Source organism: Hylobates moloch, unplaced genomic scaffold (assembly GCF_009828535.3).
Source record: "Hylobates moloch isolate HMO894 unplaced genomic scaffold, HMol_V3 SCAFFOLD_3, whole genome shotgun sequence".
Taxonomy (NCBI): Eukaryota; Metazoa; Chordata; class Mammalia; order Primates; family Hylobatidae; genus Hylobates; species Hylobates moloch.
The window spans coordinates 55,000,188-55,022,687 of record NW_026652278.1 but is presented as its reverse complement, the minus strand read 5'-3'; the positions used below and the strand labels follow the sequence as shown (position 1 = coordinate 55,022,687).

The 22,500-nt window shown below is 39.8% G+C and overlaps 1 protein-coding gene across 1 annotated transcript in view; it reads left to right on the top strand.

Annotated features, from left to right (window-relative positions):
• Positions 1–18,223, top strand: part of CCDC6 (coiled-coil domain containing 6) — a 120,489-nt gene extending 102,266 nt beyond the window's left edge. The window contains exons 6-9 of the mRNA XM_032137934.2: positions 595–751; positions 3,461–3,561; positions 12,377–12,501; positions 13,866–18,223. Coding sequence (XP_031993825.1) covers positions 595–751; positions 3,461–3,561; positions 12,377–12,501; positions 13,866–14,060 — 578 coding nt within the window. The 3' untranslated portion in view covers positions 14,061–18,223. The remainder of the gene's footprint in view (positions 1–594; positions 752–3,460; positions 3,562–12,376; positions 12,502–13,865) is intronic.
• The last annotated feature ends 4,277 nt before the right edge of the window (positions 18,224–22,500 follow it).

The window sequence follows — 22,500 nt, the reverse complement described above, 5'->3', positions numbered from 1 at the left end:
CTTAAAGCACTTTAGAATGCAAATGAGTGGGAGTGATGATGCCTGACCTGCCAACACTGCCTTTTATATTTTTTTCTAAATGCAAATAATTGGTAAACTTTTATACTTGAGATAAACTTTAAATCCATATCTCATCTATGTGTGGGAGAATGAGAAAGACCAGATATCTTTTTTGTTTCTTTGTTTTTTGAGACAGAGTCTTGCTATGTCGCCCAGGCTGAAGTGCAGTGGCTCAGTCTCACTCACTGCAACCTCCACCTCCTGAGTTCAAGCAGTTCTCCTGCCTCAGCCTCCCGAATAGCTGGGATTACAGGTGCCTGCTACCACGCCCAGCTAATTTTTGTATTTTTAGTAGAGACTGAGTTTCACCATGTTAGCCAGGCTGGTCTCGAACTCCTGACATCAGGCGATCCACCTTCCTCAGCCTCCCCAAGTGCCAGGATTACAAGTGTGAGCCACCATACCCGACCAGAAAGACCATCTTGTAACAATTCCCTCTGTCTGTGGCATAGGGGCTGAACTGAAGTCTCCTTTTTTTTAGATTTGGATATGATTGCATGAAACATGGTTTAATTGAAAACTCTGACTTTTCAGATTCAGAGAAAATGGCACAGTATCTGGAGGAGGAACGTCACATGAGAGAAGAGAACTTGAGGCTGCAGAGGAAGCTGCAGAGGGAGATGGAGAGAAGAGAAGCCCTCTGTCGACAGCTCTCCGAGAGTGAGTCCAGCTTAGAAATGGATGACGAAAGGTGTGTGTATGTCCTATGAGCCTTATTTTTGTTTAAAAAATAAAACCCATATTCTACAGGGGTTTTCTTTGGTATCCTGTTAGGTGTATAAGGGGATGGCTTAAATATGTATTTATTGTGCTAATGAATGCCACTGCATTATAGTAGATGCCGAGAATGGGATAAAGATTGAACATTTTCCGGCCGGGCGCGGTGGCTCACGCCTGTAATCTCAGCACTTTGGGAGGCAGAGGCAGGCGGATCACGAGGTCAGGAGATCGAGACCATCCTGGCTAACACAGTGAAACCCCGTCTCTACTAAAAATACAAAAAATTAGCCGGGCGTGGTGGCGGGCGCCTGTAGTCCCAGCTACTCGGGAGGCTGAGGCGGGAGAATGGCGTGAACCCGGGAGGCGGAGCTTGCAGTGAGCTGAGATTGCGCCACTGCACTCCAGCCTGGGTGACAGAGCGAGACTCCGTCTCAAAAAAAAAAAAGATTGAACATTTTCCTTAAACACAAAAAGATGAAAAAAATCACCTCTCTAAAATTATTTGGTGGGGAGAGAAATGGAAACAGGGTTATATTAGAGAAGCAGCAGAGTTTGCATTTGTTGTTGAATTAGTTTAATCCAGTGTTATATCTGCTTAAAGCATGGGAACATATTAATTCCTGTACTGTAAAAGGATAAGCAAGCTATAGTTCAGCTCAAGGAAAACAGTGCATGCATAGCTTGAAAAGAATCAGCAGGGACACAGGTGGAGGTTGTTGAAATCCTAAGGACTTGCCTTAACACACTTGATAACTTTTGAGCCTTTTTGTAGCCACTTAAAAAAATAAAATAAAACTAATGGATTACATTCATCTATTCAAACCTAAGCAATGAATCCCCTCGTTGCCCTGCTGTGAGTGATCTGGAATAAGAGACCCATCCTTTGGTTAACTAGCAGAAATGGTCTCAAGTGTTTCTGCCTCATCCAGTTCTCTTCCATCTTCCTCCTCTCTAAACTTGGGATAAGGTAGTGGTAAGCTAACAAACAAATATAAATGGAAAAAGATGTTCAATCTGCAGAGAAACCCAGAAGTTAGAGAATTAACCTTTCTCTGAACCAGATCATTTCTGCAAGGAAATTCTCCATTCTGGATCAGCGATGCCCTGGCGTTACATGAGCCATATCTTAGTGTGAGAGGTGAGACTGAGTGTTCTTGGGGGTCCCTCCAGCAGGACTGGGCATTCAGTGTCTGAAACCAGGGCTACTCATGGCTGTGACAAGTAGTACTGCCTGTTGATGCCAATACGTGCTGTCCAAAACATGTAGGCAATGTTAGCACATCTGCACTCTGTTTCTATTATGGAATAGATCTAGAGGTCTAACAACGCTGTTCATCAGTTTGCTGTGGACAGTGACATTATTGTTAAAAATTTAAGATTAACTATAATGAAAGTCTATATTTTTATAATGAGAAAAAAAAGGAAAACAGTAACAGGTTATTCTATTTTAAATACCTATGTGTATGCCTCTTCATTTGGAAATAATAAAGATTATTCTTTCTCAAAACTTTGCCTTATAAAACTACAGTTCCCTATTCTTCCTAAAATCTATATCCCTTAAGAACCATTTGACTAAAACTGCCAGCTAGAATACTGAATAGCTTATTAACTACCTTCAGATACAGATCATATATAGCATCTCGGACCCAGTTTGGGGTAAGATACACTCTAAGGAAATATGTCTTCTGACTGCAGTGTCAATAGTGAAGCAATTTCAGCCTTCCAGATAAATGTTTTTTTCCAGAACCGGTATTCATTTCAGAAAGTTTGCCCTACCTTTTGTAGGTAAGATTATCCACAGCTGCCCAATAAACACTTTCCCTACTAGGAACAATGATACTACATTTGGGAGAAAGAAAATTGTCCGGCACTTAAGAGACCACAAGATGCCTCTTAGTCTACTAGTGGATGTGTAGAGTACAAGAAGTTCCACCTGGTGCCACTAGGGTGGGTCGCTCGCGCAGGATGGTTTATCAGGAAGTCTCTCAAGCAGAAATTTCTACTCGTCAGCGCGCCATGCTCATTTCACAGAGTGTAAGCTGATGTTCCTGATGATCACACTTCAGCATTTTCAGGTCTGATGTGACTTCTGAATCCAGGAAAAAGGCAGACTCAGCATGGTGTGGCTAAGCGTGACCTGCTGTAGGTGTTCAGTACTCAAGTCTCATTAAATCCTAGTGTGTGACTGTTAAGGAGGGCTTGCTTGTAAACAGTTGATACTCAGTTCACAGGAATAAGTATCTGTAGGCTTTAATTTGATGACATAAATCTCAGAGGGCTTGCTTGGTTTTGAGTTTCAAATAACAATTTAAATGTCGCCACTAATCCATGAGTATCTTTTTAACTCTTGGGACAGTGGAGGTGAATTTCAGCATAGCTGTTGTGTGGTGGAGGAAAAACTGGTCCTCTCTGTGGTGTGGTGCACCTCTTTCACCTGGCTTCCATCCTGAGCTAAAACATCCCAGATCTCCCAACTGGTGACCCTTGGAGTGAGGTTTGTCAAACAGCAGAGCGGTGTGACTCAGGAGTCCATTTTATAAATGCCGTCTAACTATAACATCACTCTAAACATTCAGGATTTTGACCTCAAGGTGTGAACCCCAAACATTTTCTCTTAAAAACTCTCCTAAGGCCTGTTTAAATGCAGGTGGTTTTATCATTTCCTCCTCTCTCCTCTTAGGTATTTTAATGAGATGTCTGCACAAGGATTAAGACCTCGCACTGTGTCCAGCCCGATCCCTTACACGCCTTCTCCGAGTTCAAGCAGGCCTATATCACCTGGTGAGCATATGTCTTTGGCTGTTTCAGTGATTGATTCCTGGCACATTGAATAGGCAACCTTGACTCTGTTCCCTTCTAGTGTATAAAAATCTTGGAAACAGATAATAATCATGTCTTTTTCAAAAACATCAAAAACTCATCACTCTCAAGGCTAAGAGTTTGAAAATTTTAAGCATAAATGCTATAGTGTCAGCTGGTGTTTCTCTTCTTTTTTTTTTTTAAATCTAAAAGGAATTTGACTTTAAAACACCTTTTTAAAAAGAAGAATGTCTTTGACTATGATTTTAAGTGCTGATGGGTAGACAAAAAAGCCTTAGGTAGATTTCCAAGGTGCATCATAGCACACCTTTTATGAGTTCTTTTACCATATTCCACATACATTAATCTCATTTTTGTCCCAGAATAATTAATGTAGGCATCATGTTCCCCATGTTAAAATGAGGAAGCAGCAATTCAGAGGGTCACTACTGGTTACACAGCCAGGAAGTGGCAAGGCAGGGCCTATCTGTTTAAAAAGCCTGTGTGTTCTTTCTAGCATGAGCTGCCTCCTGATATCTCCAGTGATTGGTGAGTGGGACCTGGCCCTAGCAGGCAGGCCACAGAAGAGGGAACGAACTTCTGTCAGGCAGCCTGCTTCTGGTTTTGCCCTCACAGCCTTTCCCTCAAAGGATTGCTTGTCTCCATCTGACCCCAAAAACTGTTTCCTGAGCTCTGTGGCTCAGTACCAGCATGGCGTGGGGCTCTCAGGCCAGGAAGGCAAGTAACTGATCCAGTGAGAGAGAAAGAGGAAGCAGAGGGTGGAGTGGGTGGCCAGTGGAGTAGGGGGAGGAAAGAAAAGGTGATGGGCCGAAGAATCACATCTTGTGACCAAAATGATGAGGCTGATTTTCTTGTGCTTGTTGGTAAGCAGATTTTCAACAGAGTTGGGAGAAAAGTACGGAGGGGAGGGTGACAGAGGCAGAGTTTTGCAGTAGAATACAGTGAGGTGACTGCTTTGAAGGATGGCAGCATAAAGTTTTTATAAAGTAAAACAGCTTTCCATCAGGATAACAGAAGTTCACAGCACTGTGCTGCCATTGACTTTTTTTTTTTTTTTTTTTTTTTTTTAAGAGGAGGCAATCGAAAGTTAAAGGGTGGCCGCCTTTGTACCAATGGGCCAATGTGCTCTCTGGTGTCAGGCGGGGGTAAAGATGCTGATTCCAAAGCAGAAGGACTTTCTATCAGAGATCAGTGGGACGATCATCACAACTTGTTCTTGCCAAAACGATGTTCCCAAACCTGTTTCTTCCACCTTCCAGTGCCATTAAATCTCTCTTCAGAAGCTTCTCTTCTAGCTGCCTCTCAATTTTCCCAAAATAGCACTTGGGTTTCATTACCATGATAAAGGTCTTTTTTGCCTTCTGATTTATTGATGTAAAAGGAAGTCATGAGTCAGGAAGAAGTAAAATGGAGGATTATTTCATTATTTTGTGATAGTGATGCTGATTCATATTAAATATAATTTAATACCCTGTTTTATTTATTTAAACCTAAAGCCTTAAAGGCATGTAATTTCTGATTGATTAAAAAGATTGTTGCAATCATTGAGAAAAGAAAAAGAACAAATGTCAGACCTTGGTTGGGAATATTCTTCTATTTTAACAAAGATTCTTCAGGAAAATCTTGCTCTATTTACATAATTTTTATTTTCACTGTGCCTGTTCCCATAGTGGGACCTACATCAAGTGTGGGGCTTGCTTGGATAGATAAGCTATTTGACTTTTCTTAAACTATGTCATAAGTAACACCTAGATTTTTTTTCCTTACAGCTAGCCTAAATGAGAATATATTTATACTGTTTTAAATTCTATAACATCACCAAAGGAGATTTTATCTATTTGGCAGCAGAATTACTCTATTCTGATCTAGTACATTGTAGTGCTATACATAGTAGATCGCCAAAACCTGAATATTCCAGTTTTCTTTTCATATTAGTTTTTATTGGAAAAAATTTGTGGCTCTAAGTATTAAGAATATCTAATCACTTCCTTAGTGGAAATATGCTGTTTGAATAGCATTGATTTCCATTTTAAACATATTGGCTCTGAATTTTCCTCCCTTTCTGGTTGACATTGGAAATCTTGTGTTTTCACTAACTTCACTAACTTGTTGAAATATTGGCAATTACATATTGAAAATGTACTTGAAAAATACATAGCCTAAAACTAAGAAAGAGCATCATCTTTATTATATTTGGACTGCTTTTATGAATTATATATAGGAAGAGTGTTACCTTTCAGTTTTTCCATCATTTTATGCAGTATAATAAAGGATATTCCCATTTAGCCTGTTTTGATGTGTCTGAACTAGGGATAGGCAATAATGAGGTCTAAAAAATAGGTCTGCACCCTCATAGCAATGAACATACCCCACAGACATTGGTTTTGAGCCAGTTAAAAGAACTAGAGCTACTTGGAGAAATGAGTGTTTCTAGAGCTGGGGCACCAAATGTACGAGATGAACTGGGTGAGATATCTTGTAGTGCAAAAGAGTAAAGAAGTGCCCAGAAAACAAAGTGATGAGGGTGTGTCAGAGGGATACAGGAGCTGCCAAACACCAAAACTGGAACAGTTTGAGCAGTACTAATTACTATAACATTATTTAATAAAATATAATTCAAACATCAAATATCCAAAGTCCATACTGACATGAATAAATGACTAAATAAATAAACAAGGGAGAAGACACAAATCCTCACGGAGAGAATTCCAGATAATATATGTAGATATTCCATCCTCAAGGAGATGGAAATAACTCTACTCCTTAAATGTGGAATATGCGACTGTAAGGTCAAGTATAAGATGAAAACCTGGCAAAGGAGATTAGGAAGTTGCTACCAGAAAAGTGGAAAGAAAATTGATGTATGGTGTCACTGAGGTCAAGGCAAAGAATTTCACCAAGAAGGGAGTGGTTAGCTGCAAGGTCAAGTACAATTAGGAGTGGAGATCAGTGATGGTGACTGGCAGCACAGAACTCACCACTGACCCTGGCTAGAGCAGTTTTTGATGGAGTGGTAGGGCCAGAAGCCAGATCAGATAAAGAGGATATTGTATCCAAATTGTTTGAATTTTAACAAGGAAGATGTTTTCATATATAACTTTTGTGTGTCAAATAGGAAGGAAAGGTGCCTGCCTTTAATTTATTTCCACAATTTTTTTTTTCTTTAGCAAAGATATATTAAAACTTGGGGCAGTGAGAAGGGTATAAAAAAGCAGAAATAAAGTCATCCAGAATTCTTTCATCCAAAGGCAGTGTTAATGTTTTAGTGTTTTCAAGTGTCTCCTATCCCACCCCTTGCAGTTTTCTTTTAGGTAGTTGGTTTCATACATATTATGAAATGCTTTTGTATCTTCTTTTATATTGCTTAGTGTGTTTTCTCAGTCATGAGTCGCTTTTAATTAATCATTTTTTAAGTTTGCAGTCTTGACAGTGAAATAAATCTTAGAATTTTGGCTTTTGTTAATACATTTCCATATCAAAGCAAGAGAAGTTTATTCCAGCAAAGACTTGATGTAAAACCATAGTATTATATTTAATAAGCTGGTGTTTGTGGTTTGGCAATTTCAACTTAGGTTTTGGTGGGGAGGGGTTATCCTTTATTGTATTTCTGGGTCAGAGGGTGAAGATGCATGATAATTAGAACTTAAGGAAAAATAAAAATCAATAATACATGATTTCCAACCTCTAAGAGCTTATAATCAACAGCAGGGCCTACAGAAGTCGGTTTAAAAAAAAAACTTTAAGGCTAAATGTAATAAATTTCATAAATTGTGTATATTTTATACCCTTTAAAAAGTTATGTAGTTAAACAAATGACAGTATGTCTATTCAATGGAATACTGTTCAGCAATAAACAGGTTAACTATTGACACTTAGAACAATTTGGATGGATTGCAAGGGCATTGAACTGAATGAAAAGACTTCATCTCAAAGGGTTGCCTACTATATGATACCATTTCTACAACATTCGCAAAGTGACAAAATTATAGTGATAGAGAACAGATCAGCCATTGCTAGGATGAGTTAAGATTAGTAGAAGGATAAGGATGGTTGAGCTGTACACATGCATAGGCACACAGAGAGCACACATGGAAGCTGATGAAATCCAAACAAAGTCTGTGCTTTAGTTACTAATGTTATACCAATGTCAATTTCCTGGTTTCGACAATGTGTTATTGTTATGTAGGGTATAATCAGGGGAAGCTGAGTGAAAGATACATGGGAACCCTGTAATATTCTTGCAATTTCTTGTGAATTGTAAACTATTTCAAAATAGAAAGTTATAATAATAATTTTTTATAAACCCAAGGTAAAATAGTTTAAAAAGAGGTTCAAAGAGGAGAGGGCTACCAGCTTGGAGAGCTTTTGAGATGGGCTTTGAGAGGAGATAATGAGCTAAAGCGTATCAAACCCTTACTTTTGCCAGGCACTCTTGAAGCACTTTGTGATATTACCTCATTTCATCCTCATGACAACCTTGCAAGGTAGCTACAGTATTCCCATTGAACAGCTCAGGAATCTAAAGCACAGTGAGATTAAGGAACTTGTCTACTTAGTGCCAAGTGTCAGAGCTAGGATCCAACATAGTCTGGCTCTAGACTCTGTGGTCTTTGCCTTCTGCAGAGGATGAGTGAGGTGCTGATTGGCACTGGGAGCAGGAAGAAGCTATGGTAAAGAGAAGACATTCTCAGGCTAGGGCACACCATTAACAGAGGCATGAAGGACTGAATCAAGAGCAATAAAATCACTGCGGTTCTCTTCACAGCTGCCCTGGGGTCCAGTTCCCTGGAGATTCTGATTCATTGGTTTGGGATAAGGCAAGCAGAGCTTTGATATTCCCTGTTGAGAACCACTGACCTGGAGCATCAGAATATACTTTGAAGCCAAATGCAGAAGTCTTGATAACAGCTAGAGAAGGAGATTTCTTTTTCTGAGATAGAGTCTTGCTCTGTTGCCCAGACTGGAGTGCAGTGGTACGATCTTGGCTCAGTGCAACCTCCGCCTCCTGGGTTTAAGCAGTTCTCCTGCCTCAGCCTCCCAAGTAGCTGGGATTACAGGCATCCGCCACCACGCCTGGCTAATTTTTTGTATTTTTAGTAGAGACAAGGTTTCACCATGTTGACCAGGCTGGTCTTGAATTCCTGACCTCAAGTGATCCACCCACCTCAGCCTCCCAAAGTGCTGGAATTACAAGCATGAGCCACCATGACTGGCCAGGATTTTTTTTTTTAAGTAAGTAGGCAATACTCATAATTACCCTTCAGAAAAGTTAACTCAGTGATACTAGAACGTTGACTGTATTTTTAAAAATGAACTGAATCCCCTATTTGAAGACAAGGATCCACTTTTTTTTTCTTTTTTCTTTTTTTTTTTTTTTTGAGACAGAGTCTTGCTCTGTCACCCAGGCTGGAGTGCAGTGGCACAATCTCAGCTCACTATAAACTCCACCTCCCAGATTCAAGCGATTCTCCTGCCTCAGCCTCCTGAGTAGCTAGGATTATCAGCACGCACCACCACGCCCACCTAATTTTTGTATTTTTAGTAGAGATGGGGTTTCACCATGTTGGTCAGGCTGGTCCCAAACTCCTGACCTCGTGATCCATCTGCCTCGGCCTCCCAAAGTGGTGCGATTACAGGCGTGAGCCACCATGCCCAGCCCGCTTTTATAACCTTTCTCTTAAATGTAATCACTTTCATAAGAAATAAAATTAGGATTTTATTCTCCAATGTTATTTTAAAGAGAACAACTTCTTTCTTTTCCCAGATGAGTAAAGTTCTTGTGATTCCAGTAAATATCACATTAAACAACCACTTAGTTCCCAAAGACTTGTCCTTTATCCCAGACCTCCATTTTGTAAATGTGAATAAAATCTCTACAATTGGAAATGGAAATATGTCAAATAGAAAGCATCACTAATTGATAGTCAAATCACAAAATAAACTTTTAGTATTAGATGTTGAGGGCACAGAAAAGTCCTGTGATAATAGCACAACTAAAGGAAGGCTTGGCTGAATATCTCTGTCATGGAAACAAAAAAGACAGATGGAAGAGCATACTTAACAGCTTCTTGTTTTTACGTAATTCAGAAAAGCAGTAAGTAGAGTTCACATTGCTTGGCCTCTAATAGCTGATAGTATGTTCAGAGTGATTGTCAATAGGTGATTCCTATCCACATTTCCCCAAACAGCTCCTTTGTTTTCCCTTTTCACTTTGCCAGTATGGAACCTACCCTGTGCTAGGTATTGCGGTAGATGTTGGGAACTCAAAGGTATAAAGAAAGCTAGCCACATTTGTGCAGTGATAAAACAAGTAATTCCCCAGACCATCTGGTGACTTCTGCACTAACTCTCGAAGACCGGGGCTGCACATGCCACATGTAGGTGAGGATCGCTTTTAGATGTTCTCAAAATATGGACCCCAATCCAAATCTGTCTAACAGTAAGGAGAGTCTGGACATACAGATGTTAAAAACAGTGGAGATGATCCTGGAGTCCTAGATGAAGACTACGCAGAACATTATAGTGGACTGGGGGTTGTTTCTTCCTTAAATACCAGGTTATTTTAGGGGACATTGGCAGGGCTTTCATTCCTTGTATTGAATATTCTCAAGTTGTGACATTCCCAGTGGTTTTGTTTACTGTTGTGGCTGACACACACACACACACACACACACACACACACACTCTCTCTCTCTCTCTCTGTGTCTCTCTCTCACTCACTCACTGATGCCCACACTCTCCCTGTCGTCTTCTTGATTTTTTTTTTTTTTTTTTGCTAGGAGGTTGAGTTCATTGACTACTTAATATCTATCTCCAATTTGGTCAATTGTTGATACATCTTTTGACACTTCTGGTTTTCTTGCATTTGATATTTACTCCTTTGCTCTATTTTCTCCACTTTATTCTTGTTCCTTCTCATGTCTTTTGCTTTCCTGAATCTCAGTTGAATTCCTGACAGGGTTTGACTTAAAAATATCATTATTGTGGTGAGACCTCTTAATATAAGATCTATCCTCTTATTTTTAAGAGTACAATACAGTACTGTTAACTATAGCATAGCGTTGTGCAGCAACTCTCTGTAGTTTATTCGTTTTGCTTAACTGAAACTTGATGCCTGTTGAGCAGCAGTTCACCACCATTCTACTCTGTGTCTATGAGACTGGCTATTCTAAACTCCTCATATAAATGGAACCAGGTAGGATTTGTCCTTCTGTGACTGGCTTATTTCACTTAGCATAATATTCTCCAGGTTAATATATATTGTCGCATATGGCAGGATTTTCTCCTTTTAGACTGAATATTCCATTATATGTCCATATATATCACATTTTCTTTATCTGCTCATCCGTTGATGGACAGTGAGGTTGTTTCCACGTTTTTTTTTTTTTTTTTTTTTTTGAGGCAGAGTCTGGCTCTGTCACCCAGGCTGGAGTGCAGTGGCATGATCTCGGCTCGCTGCAAGCTCCGCCTCCCAAGTTCATGCCATTCTCCTGCCTCAGACTCCCGAGTAGCTGGGACTACAGGCACCCACCACCATGCCCAGCTAATTTTTTTGTAATTTTTTAGTAGAGACAGGGTTTCACGGTGTTAGCCAGGATGGTCTCAATCTCCTGACCTTGTGACCTGCCTGCCTCGGCCTCCCAAAGTGCTAGGATTTCAGGCCTGAGCCACCGCGCCCAGCCTCCACATTTTTGCTATTGTGAATAACACTGTAGTGAATATGGGAGTGCCAATATCTCTTTGAGATCCCGATTTCAGTTATTTTGTATAAATACCCAGAAGTGGAATTGCTAGATCATGTGGTACTTCTAGTTTTAATCTTTTGAGGCATTTTCATACTGATATCCATAGTGGATGCACCATTTTACATTCCTACCAACAGTGTATAAGGATTTTTTCTCCATATCCTCACCACCACTTGTTATCTTTTTTTTTTTTTATAATGGCCAACTTAACAGTTGTGAGGTGATATCTCACTGTGGTTTTAATTTGCGTTTCCCTGATGATTAGTGGTGATAATCATCTTTTCATATATCTATTAGCACATTTGTGTATCTTTTCTAGAGAAATGTCTATTAAAGTTCTTTGCGCATTTTTTTCATTGGACTATTTGAGTGTGTTTGTTTGCTTTGAGTTATAGGAGTTACTTATGTATTTTGCATATTCACCCCATACCAGGTAGGTATATGGTTTGCAAATATCTCCTCCCATTCTATAGGTTGCCTTTTCACTCTGTTGACTGTTTCCTTAGCACAGACACTTTTTAGTTGAATGTAGTCCCATGTATTTGTTTTTGCTTTTTTTGTTGTTGCCTATGTCATATCCAAGAAATCATTGCTAGGATCAATGTCAAGGAGCTTTTCCCCTATTTTCCTTCTAAGAGTTTTATAGTTAAGTCTTTAATCCATTTTGAGTTGACTTTTGTATATAGAGTAAGATAAGGTCCAGTGTCACTCCTCTGCATGTGAATATCCAGTTTTCCCAACACTATCTGTTGAAGAGACTGTCCTCTTTCCCCATTGTGTATTCTTGGTGCCCTTTTTGAAGATCAGTTGACCATATATGTGTGAGTTTATTTCTGGGCTTCTCTATTCTATGCTAGGAATTAACTTTTATTTCCCTTGTTACCCACACCATTTAGTGAGCCCACCATTCTTTTCATCTGTTTGTATTTTTGTGGGTGATAGAGAACTACTGCAATTTAAAACCTCCTAGATAGTTGAAGACACCAGATAGTTGAGCTTAAAATGATACTTAATTTGTTGTTATATTTCAGGTCTATCATATGCAAGTCACACGGTTGGTTTCACACCACCAACTTCACTGACTAGAGCCGGAATGTCTTATTACAATTCCCCAGGTCTTCACGTGCAGCACATGGGAACATCCCATGGTATCACAGTAAGTGTCCACGGGGTAGGAAGCAGCACTTTACTCCTGAAAGTGGTACCGACTGGTGTTCTGGAGAACAGGATCGGTGCCCTTAGACATTTGCCCTTCTTCCTGCCTCCTCCATCGTTCACCTTGAAACTGTAGAGACTTCAAAACAGTTTGATACCAAATTCTGGTATTGAAACTAAAATCCTTCCCAGGAGACAAAACTTGAACTTCACTTCCTATGAAAAATTACCCTTTGTGAAATATAATTTGAACTCTGGCCAGTGCTTTGATTGAACTCTGTCCAGCTCCTTGCTATAAAGCATTATTGTTGGTTGCCATAATGTCTAAAGATATTTATTGTCTGCACCTTCACAGTTCACTGACCTTCAGTATTCTTCCTGAAGTTAGCCTTGTTTGTAATGCTACTCAGAATTTTCTCTCCTCAAATTACAAGGAAGCTTAAGTGCATCTGGTTCCAACTCTACCCAAGGGAGTTTTTTCTTTAGAGTAGGCAATATTGTTGACTAATAGAGCCATTAGAAGTGTAGCTAGTAGAGTGAGAGTATTAAGGGTATTTCCAATAACAGAAATACCAATATTTCAAAGAATAAATTCTAATATTTTAAAGAAGAACCCTATTCTAAGAATGCACTTAAGGTATTTCCAAAGCTGTTTTGCCAGTTTGATGGACTTTATGTAAAAGTAGGAACTTTTTTTTTTTTTTCCTCACTCTGTCATCCAGGCTGGAGTTCAGTGGCACGATTTCAGCTCACCACCACGTCCGCCTCCTGAGCTCAAGGGATTCTCTTGCCTCAGCCTCCTGAGTAGCTGGGATTACAGGCACATGGCACCACACCCAGCTACTTTTTGTATTTTTAATAGAGATGGGGTTTTGCCCTGTTGGCCAGGCTGGTCTTGAACTCCTGGCCTCAGGTTATCCACCCACCTCTACCTCCTAAAGTGCTGGGATTACAGGTGTGAGCCACTGTGCCTGGCCTCAAACATAGAAACATTTTTGTTGAGCTGTATCTTTCAGGATGTGGACAACTTATTGGAGATAAGCAATAGAAGGAATTGGTGACACACACTGAAAGAAAGATTTAAGAGGATATTTTACAGTTCTCATTGAAGGACCCAAGTCCAGCAGTTTGTTAAACACAAGTTGTGCAGTAATTTTATGTAGCTTTTTCACAGGTGGAAGTGTAAACACTGCCTTATTTAAATTTTATTGCTAGTTCAAAAGCCAGTAGGGATGAAGAAAGAAATCCCTAGTTTACTGTCTTTGTTGGTTAGTGTTTGATTAGCCCCAGTGCCAAGTCAGGCTGTGTTAGGTAGAATGAGCCATCTGTACCTAGACTGACTTGCTATTCCTGTCCCATCTGCAGAGGCCTTCACCACGGAGAAGCAACAGTCCTGACAAATTCAAACGGCCCACGCCGCCTCCATCTCCCAACACACAGACCCCAGTCCAGCCACCTCCGCCTCCACCTCCGCCACCCATGCAGCCCACGGTCCCCTCAGCAGCCACCTCGCAGCCCACTCCTTCGCAACATTCGGCGCACCCCTCCTCCCAGCCTTAATGCATGAGCTTAGTCTGAATTTCAAGTTGGGACTCATCCAATGGAGCCGTCTACTCAACGCCAAAGGCTTCCTTCTCTGGCATATTTGGATATGACTTATTTGCACTGAGGTTATCTAGGCTTCACTATCCATTGTGTTGTAAATGTTTGTCAGAAATGCAGCCAGTGTTGTGGGTCTACAACACTAATCAGACGACTTTTTCCATCAGTGTTTTACTTGAATCTTCATGTACGTCCATTCCCTGGCTGGAACCTTCGCTGTTCGGTATTTGGTATTTCAGCAGCAGTGTGCAATTTTTGCTTGGCCCAGAGCTTCATTCTCCTGGCTTTTAGGTTTGTAAAAGAAAAAGGGATATCTTTTTTATATTTTTTTCCATGAATCTGCAGAAAATTACTGAGCTGTTGTTACCCTCTTCTCCTTATTTAATAGTGTTTACCAAACATACCAATAATTCAGCACTACAATTCAGACCTTTGAAAATCTGGCTTTCAGTATAGAACAGAAAGTTAGATGAATCAGTGCCCAAGACATATTTTCTGTTTAACAGAACTTTCTACAGATACATTTTTTACAGGTTATTTTCATTGTATTATTGACATCCATGTCTCTCGTAAAACAGATGGCCCAAAGTAATGAATCATGTGGCTGTACCTTCTCCACATAAATGGGATGGATAATTATCATATATTAAGATGTGATTCTCTTTTCTATCCTTAATGTTAATCTACTTAACCTGGCCCCGTCTAACATGAGTCGATAAATGTTGTCCTACTCACCCGTGGTTTCGGCTAATTAGAACGTGTTATTTGATTTCTGCTGCAGAAGGCAGTATGATTGTAACAAAAACAATGCGGCTTCCCCCTTTCATACTTCATTTGTGTTCTCTTAAAATAGAGTTTGAACAAATATTTTAAAGGTGCAAAATACTATTAGAAAATACTATTTGAAATGGACATTATCGGAATATCTTGGCATAATGGCCAGAAAATACTGTATTGCTTGGCAGAAAAGAAAAAAAGGTCTAAAGGAAAGTAGCACATTAGCATTGATGGCTGCTCATTTCACCCAGTATAAGCAAGTGCAGTGTACAAATAAGTATATTCTGAATACATTATTTCCATTCATTTAGCACAAATAAATCATTTGGTTTCACTTTGCAGTGGAACACTGAGTCACTCTTTTCTTAACACTTGCAACATCTTAATTTTTGTTTTTCAGCAGTTGCTGTTTTGTACTTTGGTAGTAAAGTGATTTTTACCACCTGTGTTTGCATATTTATATATGCTGTGGATGAAAATAACTTACTAGAGAATGTATATTTTATGACAAGAATGTGTATCTGTTGGATATAATCAGAGAACTGAAAAGTAATTTATCAGTAATTTTTAAGAGTCCATGTTTTGTGACAACCATCTCTAATAGCCAACTCTTTATTAAACACACTCCTAAAAGTAAGGAACCATGACATTGTAGATATTTAATATTGTACAGTATAGAAACCTCCATTTTTGCCTTCGAATGCATATTTAAGAGTTAACACAATGAAAAAAAAGTCTTGTTGGATAATAGTGTTTGACTAGCATTTTAAGAACTTGAGAGTAAAAGCAACAATAAGATTTTTTCACCTCTTCTGCTTCCACCCCCAAACTGAGAACATCACTCAATCGTTTGGAAGAAACTATAGGTCTATATAAATTTTATTTATAATGTATGTGTAATATACATAATCATAATACAGTTCTCAGATGCAGGGAAGAAGTTTGGCATTTAATCATTGAGGCTTTAGGTTTTTGATATGATCAGACTGGGCCATGTCAAACCCGGAATTTTTACCAACAGTTCACTGACCCTCCTGGTACATTGCCATTCCAAGGAATTCTGAGAGTAGGCGAACAAATTTTGCCTTCATGGTACAGTTCTCAGTTTTTCTTATAGGAGAAATATGGTATATGTTTATAAGAATGTTTTATGAGATCACAGATTTCAATGCTGTGGATAGTGTCTTGCACCCAAACAAGAAAGTCCATAATGGAATGATCTTCCCTCAGCTTCCTATCGATTTAGTTACCTCTTGAAAGCACAAAAATTAAAACATTGCCATATGTTGAATTTTTAGAAAGCACTTGGAGTGAGCAAACAGTTCCTAATAAATACCTTTTAGAGATAGGTTCTTGATATTCAGACATCTGCAGAAATGTTCTGGTTCCCAAAGTCATTTCACTTCAAAATAAAACACAGCTCCTTCAAACAGCACTTTTTCCACATAAATCTAGTTGCCTCTCCCTGTGGACATTCAGAACTGATAGAACAAACACTACTCTTTTGAATTTGATGGTTCGTGTCCTTTAAAGTGTTTGAGGACCCTATGCGGAGGCTGTAACACTTGGGTAGTACCTGCTAGGACAATTTCTTGGCAATTGTCTAACTACCAGCGATCAGTAAGATTCAGATTCTGAGCCCATAATGGCAAGAGCCCCCTCACCTATGGGAAGCTGACTTCCCTCAGTCGGGCACTTCTCATGGGGGCTGAACATGGTTCCTGCCATTCTGTTACCCACTCTCCCAGGTGAGCCCTGGATTGGCTCCCAGAAGGCCTTTGTAAAATCAGTAGCCATCCTGCAGGCAGGCGGGAGCAACAGGGGCTTCAGTAGCTTCATTTTCCTGTCTTGCAGACAGAGACCCTTGGCTACCACTGTGCTGCTAATAGGGTAAGTACTCTGTTGCCAGATTACCATGCCTTTTATACAAAACCAAATTCACTTACCTAATACCTGACACCTCTTTGGGCTCTGAACTGCTTTCTCTCAGCAAGCATGCTAGCACTCTAGACAGAATTCTAGAAATTTGGCAGATAGTGGAAGTCTTTGATTGAACTTACTCCTTTGTTGACTGAAAGGAGTTTTAAATTCTGAGCTCCTGAGATACTGACTAGCAACCATGGAATGAATGTGTGACCAGAAAGTGGCTTTGACACCAAGTGCTGCTGTCCCTTTGTAATTGGCTTCTAATGGATTCAACCAGAAATAATTGATAATGTGAATTTTTGTTAATTGTTCACTTGTAGGAAAATAGAACATGTATCACCCTTTGTTAGGTAGACATGAACTTTTCCTGCACAAAGCCTGCTTTTAGAGAATGCCCAATAAGGCAAGAAAAAGCATAGTAACTTGTGCTTTCAGAGCTCAATATTTGTATCTTATCAGTACAGAAGAAATATTTCTGTGTAACTTGATCTTCTGTCTAGTACTTGTCTTATAGGTAACCAACACTGAAAACTTTGTAGTGATGACTACCAAAGAAATACATAGTAAAACAACCTTTTATTTCCAAATTGTTAAAGAGCCAGCCATTGATGCTGCTACATGAGTTCCATGCTCAAGAGCCATTGTAAGAGATTAAGGGGTTTCTAGGTTTTTGGTGATTTTTTGTTTGTTTTTTTCTTTGTTTTTTAGTTGTTTTTTTTTTTTTTTAATTTTTTTTCTTTAATTTTTTTGATTAAGACATACACACAGCTGTTAGCATAAAGTCGTGGGGGGCATTTTCTGGAATGCTCAGCAGTTCTGATGAACTGCCAAGCCCTGGTTGCCCCTCGTGAGGCAACTGAAAAAATCCTGTGTCTTGATAGCATGGGTGCTGTGTGTGTGCATGTGTGTGTCTGCATTCATGCCTTAACTCGGGTTACTGCTCAACTTTAGTTCTTGACTTAGTCTGCACCGTCATCTAGATTGTATCGTACATCTCGGTCTGAACTTCATCCTCGCAAAAACAAAGTTGCAGGCACAACAGTTTAAGAATGCATTCCTCCAGAAGAGTATCTGGTCAGGTTGACCCTGAGCCTTCTTTGGACTTGATTTGGAACTTAGCCTGGAAAGCAAAAGTGGACTGTCCAACAGAAAGATGTTAACAAGGGAAAGAGGAGAGCCAAGCGCTAGCATGCCTTTTGCCTCTGCATATCTGTGCACACTGTATGTTGTTCATGATAGCTTGTCTACAACTTGACTAGGTTGGAGTTCTGGTAATAGTGGCAATCTTGACATTCTTGGTCAGAGTTTAGAGAGATGTAAGACTTTCAATTAATGTCTTATTTACTCCTTTATGTTGATTAGTCTTTGATACATGTGCTGAATCAGAAACCTAAATAAAGATAATTTTTTAAAATGTACCTCTTGAGCCTTAAACCCTATCTTTTTTCATTTCGGTTTTTGGGAATAAAACATTGTTTCTCTGTTGCTTCTGACAGACATCTAACTTAAATTGTAAACTCTAAAGGCTGCCTTAGAAAGTAAATTTAAACAGCTGGGTGCAGTGACACAAGGCTGTAGTCCGAGCTACTCAGGAGTCTAGGGTGGGAGGATCACTTGAGCCTTGAGAGTTCCAGGCTGTAGTGAGCTACGAATGGCCCCACTGCACTCCGGCCTGGGTGTCAAAGGAAGATCCCATCTCAAAAAAAAAAGTAAACTTAGGAGTGATGGCACGAAAAGGGCTGGTATAGTTTTGCTTATTTTTTTTTTTTTTTTGATGAAGTCTCACTCTTGTCACCCAGGCTGGAGTGCAGTGATGCAATCTTGGCTCACTGCATCCTCCACCTCCTGGGTTCAAGCAATTATCCTGCTTCAGCCTCCCAAGTAGCTGGGACTACAGGTATGTGCCAACACGCCAATAGAAGTTAATTTTTGTATTTTTAGTAGAGACAGGGTTTCGCCACATTGACCACGCCGGTCTCAAACTCCTGACCTCAGGTGATCCACCTGCCTCAGCCTCTTAAAGTGCTGGGGTTACAGGCGTGAGCCACCATGCCCGGCTAGTTTTGTTTCTTAGAGTGCTGGCTACTTGGATGTGTTGAGGTTTTGAAAATTCATAGAACTGTACACTTAACGATTTGTGCACTGCTCTGTATTTGTGTTGTATTTCAGTTTAAAGCAGTAAACCTAGGAGGTTATGAAAAGGAAAACCACGCCCATTTCCAAAATGTTACATACAAACATATATGTGCAGAATTTGGATGTGACGTTTGGGATGTTTTGTGAGCTTTAAAGTTTCAATCCACCTGTATGGTGTTTTTTTCTCTACTTTGTTGGAAGCATGGCTTTGGGATCAATTCTAGGTTTGAGTACCAATTATTTTCCTGGGATAGTTACTTAAGTTTTCTGGGACTCAAATTCCTTACCTGTAAAATAAAAAAATGTTATTTATGTGCCTGGCTAAAATAAGAAAATTGATGTGAAGGTACAGTATAGTCCTTCACACACAAAATCAGACGTGGACTAGTCTCTTCCACATCCATCCAATGAATGAGTATTTGGGGTAATGTTTGACACATGCTTGGGGGTACATGGTTTGTCAGTTGCATTTTCGTAAGCCCATAGTAGTTAGAGTCCACATTCTGTGGAAGAAATGCACAGTACTCAGCGGGATCCTCTTGGGAGTATAGTTTTCAAGAACCCATTTGTGATGCCGTCTTTGTTTTTTTTTTTTGTTTTTTTTTTGGGTTTTTTTTGTTTGTTTTTTTTTGCTTTTTTTTTTTTTTGATACGGAGTCTTTCTCTGTCACCCAGGCTGGAGTTCGGCTCACTGCAACCTCCCTGCCTCCTGCGTTCAAGCAATTCTCCTGCCTCAACCTTCCGAGTAGCTGGGATTACAGGTGCCCGCCACCACGCCCAGCTAATTTTTTGCATTTTTAGTAGAGACGGGGTTTGCCATCTTGGCCAGGCTGGTCTCGAACTCCTGACCTCTGGTGACCCACCCACCTCGGCCTTCCAAAGTACTGGCATTACAGGCATGATGTGATGCCATCTTATGAGTGCAGACTGTTTAAATCTAGGCTCTTTTGTATATAAAATAATAAACCTTCAGTGAATCTTGACTGACTCTGGCTTAAGCAGTATTCCATTTTAACTTCGTGAAAGCAATGAGTTTTTAATTTGGTTGAAATGACCAAATGACAAAACTCCTTTCTACCCATGGCAGCTGGATTTTAGTTGTAACTTGGTGAAAATATTAGCCAAGGAATTTCCCAGGACCTCTGGATTCAAGTCTTAACCTTCGTCCTGCCCCAGCCTCAATTTTCTATCGGTGGAGATGGCTGTTCTTATTTCAGGTCAAATTTGAAGAAAATTATTTAAACAAAGTGCTTTGAAAACAAGTAAGTGAAGATTAAGCTGCATGTGTATTTAAAAAAATGTTAATATCTTTTAAAGCCTATGTGTCCACATGGTGCTTCTAAAATTGAAACGGTTGGTCTAGAACATTTTTTGTGTTTATGTAGAACTCTTAAGTAAATCTGAGAGGTCCTTGTTTTAACATGTGGCCTATTTAAATTAAAAACTTGTGGAAATGCAGTTATATTCTGTCGCTAATATATAATTCAGCTCAAACTTTTAAACATTGTCTTTAGAAAAACAGGAAGAAGTCAGTGCATGGTAAATTATGGTTTGTGTCTAATGCATATGTTGACATGAGGGATTGAATTCCTGTTCCTTAAAGTTTTCTGTCCAGTATCATCCCGGGTTTCATATTGCATTGAGTGCTATTGAGCTGAATATATTTAGATCTTTTTCCAAAGGTCTTATTTTCTGATACTCTACTGATAACTTAGTGCAACTTTCAAGATTACTAATTACCCCAAGAGGAGATCTTAGTAATTAATCTTAAATTTTTCATCTTAAAAACAAAAAAGGGAAAGTCAGACTCAGAAAAACAGATGTTTTTCTCTCAGGGAAACAATGATAGAATTAGCAGACAAGGATGTGAAAACAGAGACTTATAAACGTTCTCCACATGTTCAAGAACATAGCAAAGTATAAGCATGGTAAGAAAAATTGAAAATAAAACAAGTTGATCTTTAGAGATAAAAAATACAATATCTGAAATTTAAAACAATAAAAACGTGTTTTAAGTGTTTTGTGGATTTATGTTTGTGCTCTTTGAATGTACCCGAGAAACATTAAAAAGCACCCCTGCTGGTCGGGCACTGGCACAGTGGCTCACACCTGTAATCCCAACAATCCTTCCAGCCAAGGCAGGAGGATTGCTTGAAGCCAGGAATTTGAGACCAGCCTGATCAACATAGTGAGACCCCCATCTCTACTAAAAATTAAAAATTAGCCAGGCATGGTGGTGCACACCTGTTTTTCTAGCTACTCAGGAGGCTGAGGTGGGAGGATAGCCTGAGCCCAGGAGTTTTAGGCTGTGGTGAGCTATGATCATGCCACTGCATTCCAGCCTGGGGAACAGAGTGAGACCCTGTCTCAAAAAAAAAAAGTTGGGCAATGATAGACTGGATTAAGAAAATGTGGCACATGTACACCATGGAGTACTATGCAGCCATAAAAAGTGATGAGTTCATGTCCTTTGTAGGGACATGGATGAAGCTGGAAACCATCATTCTGAGCAAACTATCACAAGGACAAAAATCCAAACACCACATGTTCTCACTCGTAGTTGGGAATTGAACAATGAGAACACATGGACACAGGAAGGGGAACATCACACACCAGGGCCTGTTGTGGGGTGGGGGGAGGGGGGAGGGATAGCATTAGGAGATATACCTAATGTTAAATGACGAGTTAATGGGTGCAGCACACCAACATGGCACATGTATACACATGTAACTAACTTGCACGTTGTGCACATGTACCCCAAAACTTAAAGTATAATAAAAAAAGTTGGGGTTGTGGTGGGGCAGAGAACTGTTTAAATTCAAGTTAAGCCTGTGATCTACTTTTCTTTCACCAGGGGAGCTTTGCCTGCGTTCTGGTAGACCACCATTGGGAAATTATTAATCCTGGGGACTTACTACCCAAATTCATCACATTAGTGTTGGGCATGAAGCCTCAAGGCTTAAGGTAGCCAGGTACTGTAGAAAGAGTCCTGTGAGTTCAAGTCTGGTCTAAGTGCAATTTTTAAGCTTCTATTTCCTCATCTATAAAAGAGGAATGAAAATGGTGTCTTTAGGATCAAATGAACATATTGGTGTTAAAACTTTAGAGACTATAAGGTTCTATTTTGTATTGTAACTTCACTATTTCCAGTATCATTTCATTCATTCTACAAATACTCTTAAAACACCAATGATATCAGCCATTGTGTGTGGCACTGAGAGTGCAGCGGGGAGCAAGGAGGCTGCAGTTTCTTCTCAAGTGCGGTGAGTATTGGGATCGGGACTCCTCAGCACCAGAAGAAAGAAAGGGTCAGAGAAGGCTTCAGAAGCAATTGATCTTTAAAGCAATTTATTGAAGAACAGGTGAGATTTAGATGAAGGGTCTAGGACAGAAGGATCAGCCTATGTGGAGACTGGGGGCATAAGACCCTTGGTTCAGGTGGTGACTGGGGTCCCTGAGACAGACTTGGGTGCAAAAAACTTACTTGCAAGGTGATTCCAGGAAGTAGAAGGAGAGTAGAGAAAGTGAGGCCAGTGAAAGGTAAGTTAAGAGCTGGTTAG